General features: G+C 34.2%; 1 protein-coding gene across 2 annotated transcripts in view; it reads left to right on the top strand.

Moving 5' to 3' along the window:
• EXOC6B (exocyst complex component 6B) overlaps positions 1–15,392 on the top strand; it is a 711,196-nt gene that overhangs the window by 413,569 nt on the left and 282,235 nt on the right. For both annotated transcript variants that reach the window (XM_082672238.1, XM_082672239.1), the window contains one exon: positions 5,888–6,022. In XM_082672238.1, the coding sequence (XP_082528364.1) occupies positions 5,888–6,022 (135 nt within the window). The remainder of the gene's footprint in view (positions 1–5,887; positions 6,023–15,392) is intronic.

The raw sequence follows: 15,392 nt of genomic DNA, 5'->3' as shown, positions 1-15,392 counted from the left end.
TGAAACATTTCAAAAGTGACTGACAGCCAATTGATGTAATTCATGGTGATCTTTTGTGTTGACAGATCTTTAAAAAGTCATGGGAAATTACTACTGTACCCAGTGAAGCTGCCTCTTTATTTTTTTTTTTAACTGCCAATATCCTGCAAAACACGACAATTTTCTCTTTGACTGCCACTGTTTTTTATTTCTATAACATGACACGATTCCTCCTTATTATTAGGATTTCTTTTGATAGATAGAATGTGTTCCCTATAGGTAATGCTCATTTTAAAATAGAAAATTTTCAGTTCCCCAAATTAACTCTCTTACTTTTCTGGCTTCCCTATCATGACAACCTTGCCACTAGCCACCTTCCCACTCATGAAGAAGAGTGATTTAATGTAGACAATTTAAATTTTTAAATTTAAATATTAAAAATTTTGTCCTCCTCTGAAGGAGAAACATGTTGAAAGGAAGAAGGTGAGGAATTGCTTATTTTGGTGGGTGTTTTTTTATCTCTAAAGTTAAAAAGCTGATGTTTTGGGTAATTTTATAGGTGATAGAATTTGTGTCCAAAACTCAAAGTCTCTAAATTCAAACTATTTTTTTAACAGCTTTATTGGATTATAACTGCTTTACAATGTTGTGTTAGTTTCTGCTGTAAAACAAAGTGAATCAGCTATGTGTATACATATATCCCCATATCCCCTCCCTCTTGCGTCTCCCTCTCACCCTCCCTATCCCACCCTGCTAGGTGGTCACAAAACACCCAGCTGATCTCCCTGTGCTATATAGCTGCTTCCCAAGAGCTGTCTATTTTACATTTGGTAGTGTATATATGTAAATACTACTCTCTCACTTCGTCCCAGCTTACCCTTCTCCCTCCCTGTGTCCTCAAGTCTGTTCTCTACATCTGCTACTTTATTCCCGTCCTGCACCTAGGTTCATCAGAACCAATTTTTAAAAATTTTAGATTCCATATATATGTGTTAGAATATGATATTTGTCTTTCTCTTCCTGACTTACTGACTCTGAATGACAGACTCTAGGTCCATCCACCTCACTACAAATAACTCAATATCGTTTCTTTTTATGGCTGAGTAATAGTCCATTGTACATATCTCCACATCTTCTTTATCCATTCATCTGTCGACGGACACTTAAATTGCTTCCATGTCCTGGCTATTGTAAATAATGCTGCAATGAATATTGTGGTACATGACTCTTTTTGAATTATGGTTTTCTCAGGGATATGCCCAGGAGTGGGATTGCTTGGTCATATGGTAGTTCTACTTTTAGTTGTTTAAGGAACCTCCATACTGTTCTCCATAGTGGCTGTATCAATTTACATTCCCACCAACAGTGCAAGAGGGTTCCCTTTTCTCCATACCCTCTCCAGCATTTATTGTTTGTAGACTTTTTGATGATGGCTATTCTGACTGGCGTGAGGTGATACCTCATTGTAGTTTTGATTTGCATTTGTCTAATGATTAGTGATGTTGGGTATTCTTTCATCTGTTTGTTGGCCATCTGTATATCTTCTTCAGAGAAATGTCTATTTAGGTCTTCTGCCCGTTTTTGGATTGGGTTATTTGTTTTTTTGATATTGAGCTGCATGAGCTGCTTGTAAATTTTGGAGATTAATCCTTTGTCAGTTGCTTTGTTTGCAAATATTTTCTCCCATTCTGAGGGTTGTCTTTTCGTCTTGTTTATGGTTTCTGTTGCTGTGCAAAAGGTTTTAAGTTTTATTAGGTCCTATTTGTTTATTTTTGTTTTTATATCCATTTCTCTAGGAGGTAGACCTAAAAAGATCTTGCTGTGATTTATGTCAAAGAGTGTTCTTCCTGTGTTTTCCTCTAAGAGTTTTATAGTGTCTGGCCTTACATTTAGGTCTTTAATCCATTTTGAGTTTATTTTTGTGTATGGTGTTAGGAAGTGTTCTAATTTCATTTTTTTATACGTAGCTGTCAGGTTTTCCCAGCACCACTTCCTGAAGAGGCTGTATTTTCTCTATTATATCTTCTTGCCTCCTTTATCAAATATAAGATGACCATATGTGCGTGGGGTTCTCTCTGGACTTTCTATCCTGTTCCATTGATCTATATTTCTGTTTTTGTGCCAGTACCATACTGTCTTGATTACTGTAGCTTTGTAGTGTAGTCTGAACTCAGGGAGCCTGATTTCTCCAGCACGATTTTTCTTTCTCAAGATTGCTTTGGCTATTCGGGGTCTTTTGTGTTTCCATACAAATTGTGAAATTTTTTGTTCTAGTTCTGTGAAAAATGCCATTGGTAGTTTGATAGGGATTGCACTGAATCTGTAGATTGCTTTGGGTAGTAGAGTCATTTTCACAATGTTGATTCTTCCAATCCAAGAACATGGTATATCTCTCCATCTGTTTGTATCATCTTTAATTTCTTTCATCAGTGTTTTACATTTTTCTGCATGCAGGTCTTTTGTCTCCTTATGTAGGTTTATTCCTAGGTATTTTATTCTTTTTGTTGCAGTGGTTAATGGCAGTGTTTCCTTAATTTCTGTTTCAGATTTTTCATCATTGGTGTATAGGAAAGCAAGAGGTTTCTGTGCATTAATTTCGTATCCTGCTACTCTACCAAATTCATCCATTAGCTCTAGTGGTTTTCTGGTTGCATCTTTAGGATTCTCTGTGTATAGTACCATGTCATCTGCAAACAGTGACGTTTTACTTCCTTCCTGAATTAGATTCCTTTTATTTCTTTTTCTTCTCTGATTGCTGTGGCTAAAACTTCCAAAACTATGTTGAATAAGAGTGGTGAGAGTGAGCAACCTTGTCTTGTTCCTGTTCTTAGAGGAAATGCTTTCAGTTTTTCACCATTCAGAACGATGTTGGCTGTGGGCTTGTCATATATGGTCTTTATTATGTTGAGGTAGGTTCCCTCTATGCCACTCTCTAGAGAGTTTTTTATCATAAATGGGTGTTGAATTTTGTCAAAAGCTTTTTCTGCATCTATTGAGATGATCATACGGTTTTTCTCCTTCAGTTTGTTAATATGTTTTATCACATTAATTAATTTGCGTATATTGAAGAATCCTTGAATTCCTGGGATAAACCCCACTTGATCATGGTGTAGGATCCTTTTAATGTGTTGTTGGATTCTGTTTCCTAGTATTTTGTTGAGGATTTTTGCATGTATGCTCATCATTGATATTGGCCTGCAATTTTCTTTTTTTGTGACATCTTTGTCTGGTTTTGGTATCAGGGTGATGGTGGCCCTGTAGAATGAGTTTTGGTGTGTTCCTCCCTCTGCTCTATTTTGGAAGAATTTGAGAAGTATAGGTGTTAGCTCTTCTCTAAATGTTTGGTAGAATTCACCTGTGAAGCCATTTGGTCCTGGGCTTTTGTTTGTTGGAAGATTTTTCATCACAGTTTCAATTTCAGTGCTTATGATTGGTCTGTTTATATTTTCTATTTCTTCCTTGTTCAGTCTTAGAATGTTGTGCTTTTCTAAGAATTTGTCCATTTCTTCCAGATTGTCCATTTTATTAGCTTATAGTTGCTTGCAGTAATCTCTCATGATCCTTTGTATTTCTGCAGTGTCAGTTGTTACTTCTTCTTTTTCATTTCTAATTCTATTGATTTGAGTCTTCTCCCTTTTTTTGTTGATGAGGCTGGCTAATGGTTTATCAATTTTGTTTATCTTCTCAAAGAACCAGGTTTTAGTTTTATTGATCTTTGCTGTTGTTTCCTTCATGTCTTTTTACTTCATTTCTGATCTGACCTTTATGATTTCTTTCCTTCTTCTAACTTTTGGAGCTTTTTTGTTCTTCTTACTGTAGTTGCTTTAGGTGTAAGGTTAGCTTGTTTATTTCTGATGTTTCTTGTTTTTTGTGTTAGGATTGTATTGCTATAAACTTCCCTCTTAGAACTGCTTTTGCTGCATCCCATAGGTTTTGGGTCGTCGTATTTTCATTGTCATTTGTTTCTAGGTATATTTTGATTTCCTCTTTTATTTCTTCAGTGATCTCTTGGTTATTAAATAGTGTATTGTCTAGCCTCCCTGTGTTTGTATTCTTTACATATTTTTTCCTGTAATTGATATCCAGTCTCATAGTGCTGTGGTCGCAAAAGATACCTGATATGATTTCAATTTTCTTAAATTTACCAAGGCTTGATTTGTGACCCAAGATATGATCTATCCTGGTGAATGTTCCATGAGCACTTGAGAAAAAAGCATATTCTGTTGTTTTTGGATGGAATGTCATATAAGCATCAATTAAGTCCAACTTGTTTAATGTTATTTAAAGCTTGTGTTTCCTTATTTATTTTCATTTTGGATGATGTGTCTATTGGTGACAGTGAGGTGTTAATGCCCCCTGCTATTACTGTGTTACTGTTGATTTCCCTTTTATGGCTGTTAGCATTTGCCTTATGTATTGAGGTGCTCCTATGCTGGGTTCATTAATATTTACAATTGTTATATCTTCTTCTTGTATTGATACCTTGATCATTTTGTAGTGTCCTTCTTTGTCTCTTGTAATAGTATTTATTTTAAAGTCTCTTTTGTTTGATATGAGAATTGCTACTCCAGCTTCTTTTGATTTCCATTTGCATGGAATATCTTTTTCCATCCCTTCCCTTTCAGTTTGTATATGTCCCTAGGTCTGAAGTGGGTCTCTTGCAGACAGCATATGTATAGGTTTTGTTTTTGTATCCATTCAGCCAGTCTATGTCTTTTGGTTGGAGCATTTAATCCATTTACATTTAAGGTAATTATCGATATGTGTGTTCCTATTACCATTTTCTTAGTTGTTTGGGGTTTGTTTTTGTAGGTCTTTTCCTTCTCTTTTGTTTCCTGCCTAGAGAAGTTCCTTTAGCATTTGTTGTAAAGCTGGTTTGGTGGTGCTGAATTCTCTTAACTTTTGCTTGTCTGTAAAGGGTTTAATTTCTCCGTCAAATCTGAAAGAGCTCCATAACTTGAAGGTTGATTACTTGGATTTGAATCCCAGTTTTAATGTTACATGATCTAGAGTAAATCAGTTCATTTTTTCTTTTTTCTCTTATAGTAGAATGGAAGTAATAATTATGCCCACTTAACTTACTTCTTCTGGTTGCTGGGAGGTGATCTAAGAAAATGAATTGTGCAGTGCTTTATAGACTTTAATTCTATACAGACAGTAGTATTCTTCCTTATCCTCCTCTCAAAGTAATTTATAGATGAGTTTTTATCTTACCAGTACTGCCTTGTTTAAGGATCTACTCTGTAAGAAAAGGAAAATAGTATTAACTAAAGAATATTTAATTTTCATAATAAGTCTGTGATTTAGAAATTATTATTAACATTTTACAGTTAAAGAAAGAGGCTTAGAGAAGTTAAGTAACTTTCTCAATATCAATAATTTTATAAGTATTTGCTCCCTGGTTTCTCTGACTTCAGTGCTCATGTTTTTTTCTTTCACAAACTAATGTAGTTTGTTAATATACTGCAACCTGTTCCAACATTCCTTTGTTCATCATGCCTAATTTTGAAACTTCTTGACATTTCAGTCATTCTTGTTCTTTTAATTGGAGTTCATTTATTTCATGCATTTGGCAATTATTTATTGCCAGGTACTATGCTAAACACTCTCAGTTTTTGATCTTAGTTTAGTCTTTATTTTGAACAGAAGAAGACAAGTTTAAAATAGTGACACTTGCTCCTATTGTTCCCCCTATATTAGGGGGAAATACAAGTTGCTTTGGGAAGTCAGGGAAGTCTTCACAGAGGAAGTGATACCTAAGCCTGTGCTCTAACATTAACTTTTTATAGAATACAGATGGCCTCTGCCATTATGTCTTTTGTTTTTGTTGTACCATCAGATTCATACTGAGCCACTCATCGTAGGGTGAATAGTCAAATTACTCTTACATGTTCTTGTTATTTTCCAGCTTGTCCAGATTATTATCAATACAACACACTTGGAGAAATCCTGTAAGTACTTGGAAGAATTCATCACCAATATCACTAATGTGCTTCCAGAGACAGTCCACACCACCAAACTGTATGGCACCACGACTTTTAAGGTGAGAAAGCCCTACATTACTGTAGAAGTGCTTCTGGTGTGCTGGGGCATTCTACCTAACATGACTTTGTTTCTCCCATAAGTCATATATGGTCTTCCTTAGAAAAAGGATTTGATTATGATTTCCTTAGAAAAACAAATTTCAGTGCTAATTTTGGGGTGTTTAAACTAAAAATGGTCTACAGCTGTGTCCACTAAATCTTCCTTATATTTCATTCATGAAAATGACTGTTTCCTCAGTTGACCACCTGACAGGCAAGTATTTTTAAATATGGTCTAGAAAAGAGTGGTTGCAGCTGAAATCAACAGCAATTTAAAAATTTTAATTTAGCTATCCTTTCTTTTCTGTGTCCTGGGTCCAGTTTTTTTTTCTTTTAACTTTACATTTCATTGTGGAATTTCTGTCCCTTGCTATTGTAGTTAGCAATTTTATAATCATCTTACAAGGCCACAGGACTAGTTTTGATGCAGTGTTGGATTAAATGAAAAAATGACGCTCTTATAGAGCAAAAGAAGACTTGATGGTAGATGAGTTTCTGGAGAGTAAAGAGCCTTAGGAAACTCATTTATATTGCCATGTGAGCTTTAAATAAATATTAAGCAGGGCAATATCTTAAACTAAAATGGTAGATTCTGACATAATGGCCAACATGTATGCTTTGGGAGTTTGTTATTGTTTGATTATTTTAGTTCTGAAACAAATCTATGTCACCTTTTTGAAATCTAGAAGTTGTTAATAGATATGAAGTGGTAGAGTTGAAATCATGATTTATGTTTATGGTATCTCCTTTTTTTGATCATTTTGTTCTCTTTGCCTATTTATTGGTACCTTCCCTTGAGAATGGATTTAACAGAAGAAATCCAATTTGATTCATATTGCTTATTATATTTTAAGACATATAAAAATTGTTGGTATGATCTGCTCTTTCTTCTGTTCCAAGAAAAAAAATATGAACGATCCTGGCCAATGTAATCTTGAGAGAGAAGAACAAAGCTAGAAGCATCACACTTCCTGATTTCAAATTATATTATAAAGCTATAGTAATCAAAACGGTATGGTATTGGCATACAGACAGATACATAGATCAGTGGAACAGATTGGAGAACCCAGTATTAAATCCATGCATATATTGTCAATTAATTTATGACAAAGAGGCCAAGAATATACAATGAGGACAGGATAGTCTTTTCAATAAAAGCAAGTCAAAACTGCAGTGAGATAATACCTGAGATAAACACATGTTAGAATGGCTATCATCAAAAATACAAGAGATAACATATACTGGCAAGGATGTGGAGAAAGGGAAACTTGTACACTGTTGGTGGGAATGTAAGCTGGTACAACCACTATGGAAAACAGCATGGAGCTTCTTCAAGAAATTAAAAATAGAACTACTGTGTGATATGGCAATTCTGCTTCTGAGTGTGTATTAAAAGGAATCGAAATCATTATCTTGAAGAATTATGTATACTTCCATGTTCACTACAGAATTAATCGTAATAGCCAAGATATGGAAACAACCTAAGTATCCATCAACAGATAAATGGATAAAGAAAATGTTACATACATATTCTCCATATATGTATCCATATATATGTGTGTATGTGTGTATATAGATGTATATATGAATATTATTCAGTCATGTAAAATGAGGAAATCCTGCCATTTGAATCCTAAAAAAATTCAAACTCATAGAAACAGAGAGTAGAAAAGTGGTTGCCAGGAACTGGGAGAGTGGGTTTGGCAAAAGAGAGAAGTTGGTAAAAGGGGTACAGACTTTCAGCTATAAGAGGAATAAGGTCTGAGGATCTAATGTAAAACATGGTTTCTATAGTTGATAATACCGTATTGTATAATATTTGCTAAGAGGATAGAACTTAAATGTTCTTACTAAAAAAAAAAAAGATAAATATGTCAGGTGATGAATGTGTTAAATAACTAGATGATAGAAAAGAAATCCTTTCACAATATATTTGTATATCAAATCACCACAATATGTATTTTAAATGTCTTATAATTTTGTTTTCAATTGTACCTCAGTGAAGCTGAAAAAATGGAAAAAGTGAGATGTGTAACAACAAGATATTCTTTATCTGTTTATGATTAGGTTAGTTGCTAGATGAGTTACACATTCATGATGTGACCATGGGTTGTTTAAAACTCCCTATAAAATTACTTACAACAGAATTAATTATGCATGATATTATGTTGGTATCTTTACTTGTAAACTTTTCAATGATGTCTCCTTGTAGTAATACTGATACAATTTTACTGAGGGAAAGACTTATTTCATAAAGAGGCCCCAATTATTAGTATGAAAATATGACAAGAGCTTTAAGAATTTCAGGATGACCTTCCTTAGATAGTTTAAAGGAATTATAAGTACTCTTAATATTAGCATTATTATGGAGCATGGGTAATAATTTTATCAAAAATATTTCTACATGATTTCTACATGTGGAAGCCAAAATTTCTCTAGGAAAGAAAATGAGGGAGACGCTTATAATTAAGTGTTCAATAGGAAATAGGATTTAGAGAGTTAGAATATGATGTTCATTTATACTTGTTTATCCTATGGGGAATATGTAATATGTACTGCTATTCTTCCCCTAATCCATCTCAATTTTCTTATTTCAAGGGCTTTTCAAATTATGGTCAGAAATCCTCCCAAAGGGTGGCTTGTGTATTTTGTTGTTCCAGCATTAAAATTGCTGAGGGAAAATTAAAGGCAGACAGGAAGCCATAGAGGTTGAGCAGCTAGTTAAATACTTAGTAAAGGAGAAGTTCTGGAGACCACTAAAGGTCATGTTGACAGTGCTTATTGGAAACACTGATTGCTTAAAACACATTGAAAGTTTATTTTTACCAGGACTGTTTCAGACCAACTAACCCAGAACTCAGTATAAACATGGCAATTATAACAGCTACATATTGTGTATTTTCCTAAGCTACTGTTTCCAGAAAACTTTCACTTGCAGATGGAAACCTTAATGCTGAAAAAGGGGCAAAAACAATCAGAAGGTCTTCAAGGTATTTTCTTGCAGAGTTCCTTCTTGTTTCTACCATATGTGACCTAATCAAGCTGGTATCCTTAGCTTTCCTTGTTTATAAGAATTCCCTCACTTACAAAATAGAATGAAGGTATTTATTAATTTACCCCATCACAAATATTGCTTGTGTACCTACTATAAAATATGGAAGAGAAAATACTTAGTCCTTGGATTTAGAGTCTATAATCTACGGGGAAGACAGACACTGTAAGTTCTATAAAGAACTGTGCAAAAAATGCTGGAATAATGTAATAAATACATTAAATCTCTCACTGATTCTCCAAGTTTTTATAAAGCATCTGCTACATACCAGGCAATAAACCAGTCTCCTGACTTTACACAGCATATATTCTAGTGAGGGTGATAGATGATACAGAAACAAAAAATTTAATATAATGTGAGGTAGTGGTAAGAGCTAGGAAGAAAAATAAATGACCTGAATGAAATAAGAAATTGAATCACTTGGATTTCTGATAGATAAGCAGTCCAGTCAGAGGTAACAATATGGTAGAAGGTATTGGTGTATTCAAGGTGATCAGTATGCAAGGGGGTCAGTCTGGCCGTGAAGTATTTATCATTGGTAAGGGTGGTAAGAGACAAGATCGTCAGGAGTCATATGATTTCTGGACTTGTAGGCCCCAGTAAATGCTTTCTATTTTATTTTGAAATGAAATATGAGGTCATTAGAAGATTAGAAATGGTGGTGGTAACCTGATTTATGATGGGTAACCCTAGTTGCTTTGTGGAAAATATACTATAGGTCAGCAAGAGTGGAAGAAGAGAATCCAATTTGAAGGTCATTGCAGTAGTCTAGGTAAGAGATAATGGTCACTTGGACTACAGTGGTAGGGTTTGAAGTGGTATGAAATATTTTTGAAGATAGAGATGGCAAGTTTTATTGCTAGATTAGGTATGAGATAATAAGAGAAAGAATGGAGTCAAGGATAATTCCAGGATACTTAAACTAAGCAAACTGGATTAACTAAGATGGGGAACAGCAAGAAAATAAGTTTTGGGGAGTGGCAGTAGAATCAAGATTTCCATTTTTCACATATAAAGCTTGAGGTATTTATTAGTCATTTATCATAGAGATTAAATTGACAGGATAAAGTCTTAGCTGGACATAAAAATTTAGAATTCATAAGTGTAAAGATGGTATTTTATGCCATGGAGCTGGCTGTCTTTTGGGAATTTAATATAGATAGAGAAAAGGTGTGAGGATTGAGCTCCAAGGGAAATCAACGTTGACAGGTCTAGAAGAAGAGGTGAGTGGTACTTATCTCAGTTCTGAGACCTTCAGGGAAGACTTACTGGAAAAGGCCCAGTAGGAGGTGTCCAGCAGGAGTATCTTGGGACCAGCAGGAAGTGTCCAGGTGGAGAAAGGATGAGGAGGGAGTAAGGGACATTTTTAGGTGAGGCAACTTCATGTAAAATGATGAAATAATGAAATAAAATCATACTTCTCTGGTGTAGAATAAGGGTAGCAATGACATAGAGAAGCAGGTAAATATCAATTGTGAAGCACTTTGTTTTATAATGATAGATAATTTGGACTTTATCCTACTAAAGTCTTTGAGAGACTTCAAGCAAGGATGTGTTGCAATTTTAAAAATAATCATTTACTTTGCCTAATTAGAAGGAAGGAAGGAATGATAAAAGCATGGAATGCAGGAAAGGAATGAGACAAGAAAAAAGAAAGGAAGGAATAAATAAATCACAATTACTTGAAATTCATAATCAGAGGAAATGAAATACCGAGAATACTTTGTATAACTCTGTGCTAATAAATTTAATGATCTATAGGAAAATATGTGATTAAAAAGGTGATTCAAGAAGATAAAGAGGACTCCCTGGTGGTGCAGTAGATAAAACTTGGCACTCCCAATGCAGGGGGCCCGGGTTCAATCCCTGGTCAGGGAACTAGATCCCAGGTGCATGCCACAACTAAGGGTTTGCATGCCACAACTAAGGAGCCTGTGTGCTGCAACTAAGGAGCCGGTGAGCCACAACTAAGGAGCCATGAGCCACAACTAAGGAGCCCACATGCTGCAACTAAGACCCAGTGCAACCAACTAAATAAATAAATATTAAAAAAAGAAAAGATAAAGAAAATTGACATAACTATGAAAAAAATGAAAAAGTTGTTAAAGACTTCTTAAAACTGGGGAAGATTCACATGATTTTACCAGTGAATTCATTCAGGCTTTCACGAAACAGATAATTTCTGTATAATTTAAACTACTCCATACCGTAGAGAAAAATGGAAAATATCTCAGTTAATTTTTGTGAAGTCAACATAACAATGATTCAAAACTTAAAAAAAAAAAAAAGTTCTGAAGACCCTAGGGGCTGGACAGGAATAAAGACGCAGACGTAGAGAATGGACTTGAGGACGTGGGGAGGGGGAAGGGTAAGCTGGGATGAAGTGAGAGAGTGGCACGGACATATGTACACTACCAAATGTAAAATAGATAGCTAGTGGGAAGCAGACACATAGCACAGGGAGATCAACTCAGAGCTTTGTGTCCACCTAGAGGGGTGGTATAGGGAGGGTGGGAGGGAGATGCAAGAGGGAGGAGATATGGGGATATATGTATATGTACAGCTGATTCACTTTGTTGTAAAGCAGAAACTAACACACTATTGTAAAGCAATTATACTCCAATAAAGATGTTTTAAAAAAGATAATAGCAATTGATAAAATAAATATTAGAGCAACAGAAAAAGAGAGATTTGGTCATAAAATGAGGTTAGCTAATATTTAATAAGCTCATGGTTCCCTCAGGTGTGCCAGGCTCTTTATGAAAGTTATTAGATTTAATAAAGGTGTTAAAACTATGGAAAAAAATATAGTAGCTGAAATTAAGTTTAAAAAGAAAACTAGAGAAACCATAAAATCCCTGAGCAATTAAAGACAAATATTGATGTAAAAATCATAAATAATAAAATATCAAACAAAATCCAGAAGTGCATGGAAAGCAGGGATAAAGTAATGTTAAGAATGCAAGGATGATTAGTATTAGAAAGTTGTTTAAAATTATTCACTACTGTAATAGATCAGGTGAGAAAAAATGCATGAGTATTTAAAAAGATACTAAAAAGGTATTTTATGTAAGGCCACATCTCTTCCTGATAAAATCTCTTAGTGAACCCCTCTATCAGTAATTGACAGATCAAGGAGGCAGAAAATTAGTAAGGATATTGTTGAACTGAATGGTGCTATCAATCAGCTAGATCGAATTGACATTTATAGAATACTTCATCTAACAACAGCGTAATACATATTCTTCTCAAGCTCATAAGAACATTCACCAAGACAGACCATGTTTGGGGTATTAAAGCACATCTTAAAAAATTTTAAAGAATAAAAATCATATAAAGATTGCTCTCAGACCAAATGGAATTAAACCCTGGAAATAAATAACAGAAAGATAGCTAGAAAATCCCCAAATATTTGGAGATTAACCAGCACACTTCAGAAAAACACTTGGGTCAAAGAAAAAGTTTCAAGAGAAATTAAACAGTACTAAATTAAAATAAAGTATAACTTACTAAAACTTGTGGCATCAGTGAAAGCACTGCTTATAGGGAAATTTATAGCATTAACTGCATAAATTCCAAAAGAAGAAATTTCATGATCAGTAATCTAAGCTTCTACCTTAGGAAACTAGGGAAAGAAGAGCAAATTAAATCCAAAATAATCAAAAGAAAAGAAAAATTAGAGCAGAAATAATTGAAAACAGAAAAGCAAAGGAGAAAACCAATGAAACTAAACATGGGTTTTTAGAAAGATCAATAAAATTGATAAACTTTGAGTTAGGCTGACCAATAATAAAAGACAGAAGACACAAATTACTAATATCATAAATGAAGAAGGGTCCATCACTACTGATTCCATGGACATTAAAATATTAATAAGGGCATATTATGAACAACTCTATATCCACAAATTAACAACCTACATAATTTTTTCAGAGACACAATTTACCAAAACTCACACAAGGAGTAATAATCTAAATAACCTTATATCTGTTGAAGAAATTGAATCAATAATTAATGGCTTTCGAAAATAGAAAACACCAGGCCCAGTTGAAAGAAGTTGAACAAGACACAAGTAAATGGAAAGATATTCAATGTTCATTAATTGGAAGAATTAATATTGTTAAAATGTCCAAGCTACCCAAAGTGAACTACAGATTCAATGCAATCCCTATCAAAATGGTACTTTTTTTTACAGAAATTGAAAAAAAAATATTAAAATTTGTGTGGAACCACAAAAGACTCTGAAAATCCAAAGCAATCTTGAGAAAGAACAAAGCTGGAAACAACACACTTCCTGATTTCAAATTATGTTATAAAGCTATCGTAATGAAGACAGTATGGTATTGACCTACAAACAGACACATAGATAAATGGAACAGATTGAAGATCCCAGAAATAAACCTATACATATATGGTCGATTAATTTATGACAAAGAGGCCAAGAATATACAATGAGGAAAGGATAGTTTCTTAAATAAGTGGGTTTGGTGAAACTGGACAGGCACATGCAAAAGAATGAAACTGGATCTCTGTCTTATACCATAGACACAAATCAAATCAAAATGGATTAGAGACTTGAATGTAAGACTGAATCCATAACACTCCTAGAAGAAAACATAGAGGGTAACTTCTTTGACATTGGTCTTGGAGATGATTTTTTGGAGTTGACACCAAAAGCAAAGGCAATAAAATCAAGAATAAACAAGTGGGACTTCATCAAACTAAAAACTTTCTGTACAGCAAAGAAACCATCAACAGAATGAAAAAGCAACCAATTGAATGGGAGAAAATATTTGCAAATCATATATCTGGTAAGGGGTTAATATCCAAAAAACACAAAGAACTCATACAACTCAATAGCAAAAAAACAATCTGATTAAAAAATGGGCAGAGGAACTGAATAGACATTTTTCCAAAGAAGACATACAAATGAGCAACATGTAAATGAAAAGATGTTCAACATCACAAATCTTTAAGGAAATGCAAATCAAAACTACAATGAGATATTACCTTACATGTAGAGTGGTATCATCAAAAAGATAAGAGATAGGGTATATATCCAGAGAAAATTCTAATTTGAAAATATACTTGCACCCCAGTGTTCATAGTGCACTATTTACAATAGCCAGGTCATGGAAGCAACCTAAATGTCCATCAACAGATCAATGGTTAAAGAAGATGTGGTATATATATACAATGGAATACTACTCAGCCATAAAAAAGAACGAAATAATGCCATTTGCAGCGACATGGATGGATCTAGAGATTATCATACTAGTAAATAAAGTAAATCGGACAGAGAAAGGCAAATGCCATATATCACTTATATGTGGAATCCAAAATATGATACAAATGAACTTATTTACAAAACAGAAGTAGACCCACAGACATAGGAAACAAACTTATGGTTACCAAGGGGGAAAGGGGATGGGGGAAGGATAAATTAGGAGTTTGGGATTAGCAGATACAAACTACTATATATAAAATAGATAAAAAAGTTCTACTGTATAGCACAGGGGACTATATTCACAATCTTGTAATAAACCATAATGGAAAAGAATATATATGTGTGTGTGTGTGTGTGTGTGTATAAAATATATGTATAGCTATACTTTGCTGTACACCAGAAACTAACTTAACATTGTAAATCAACTATACTTCTATTAAGAAAAAGAGACACAAGAGATAACAAATGCTGGCAAGGATGTGGAGAAAAGGGAGCCCTTGTGTACTGTTGGTGGGAATGTAAGCTGGTACAGCCACTATGGAAAACAGTATGGAGGTTCCTCAAAAAATCAAAAATAGAACTACCATATGATCCAGCAATTCTACTTCTGGGTCTATATTCAAAGGAATCAATATCTTGAAGAGTTATGTATACTTTCACATTCATTACAGCATTAATCAAAGTAGTCAAGATATGGAAACAACCTAAGTGTCTCTTAATGGATGAATAGCTAAGTTACACACACACACACACACACACACACACACACCACATACACACAGTGGAATATTATTCAGCCATTAAAAAAAGAAGAAAATCCTGATCAGTTGCAAAAACATGGATGAACCTAGAAGGCATTATGCAAAATGAAATAAACCAGATAGACAAATACTTCATGGTATCATTTATATGTGGAATCTAACAAAAAAAGTTGAACTCATAGAAACAGAGAGTAGAAACATTATTGCCAGGGCTGGGGGGTAAAGAAATAGAGGTTGATAAAAGGGTACAAACTTTCAATTGTAAGATGAATAGTCTGAGCATCTAGTAT

The sequence above is a fragment of the Grampus griseus genome (assembly GCF_964374135.1).
Source record: "Grampus griseus genome assembly, chromosome: 15".
NCBI classification, from domain to species: domain Eukaryota; kingdom Metazoa; phylum Chordata; class Mammalia; order Artiodactyla; family Delphinidae; genus Grampus; species Grampus griseus.
The sequence above is the reverse complement of the archived record's forward strand: the minus strand, read 5'-3'. Positions and strand labels throughout refer to the sequence as shown.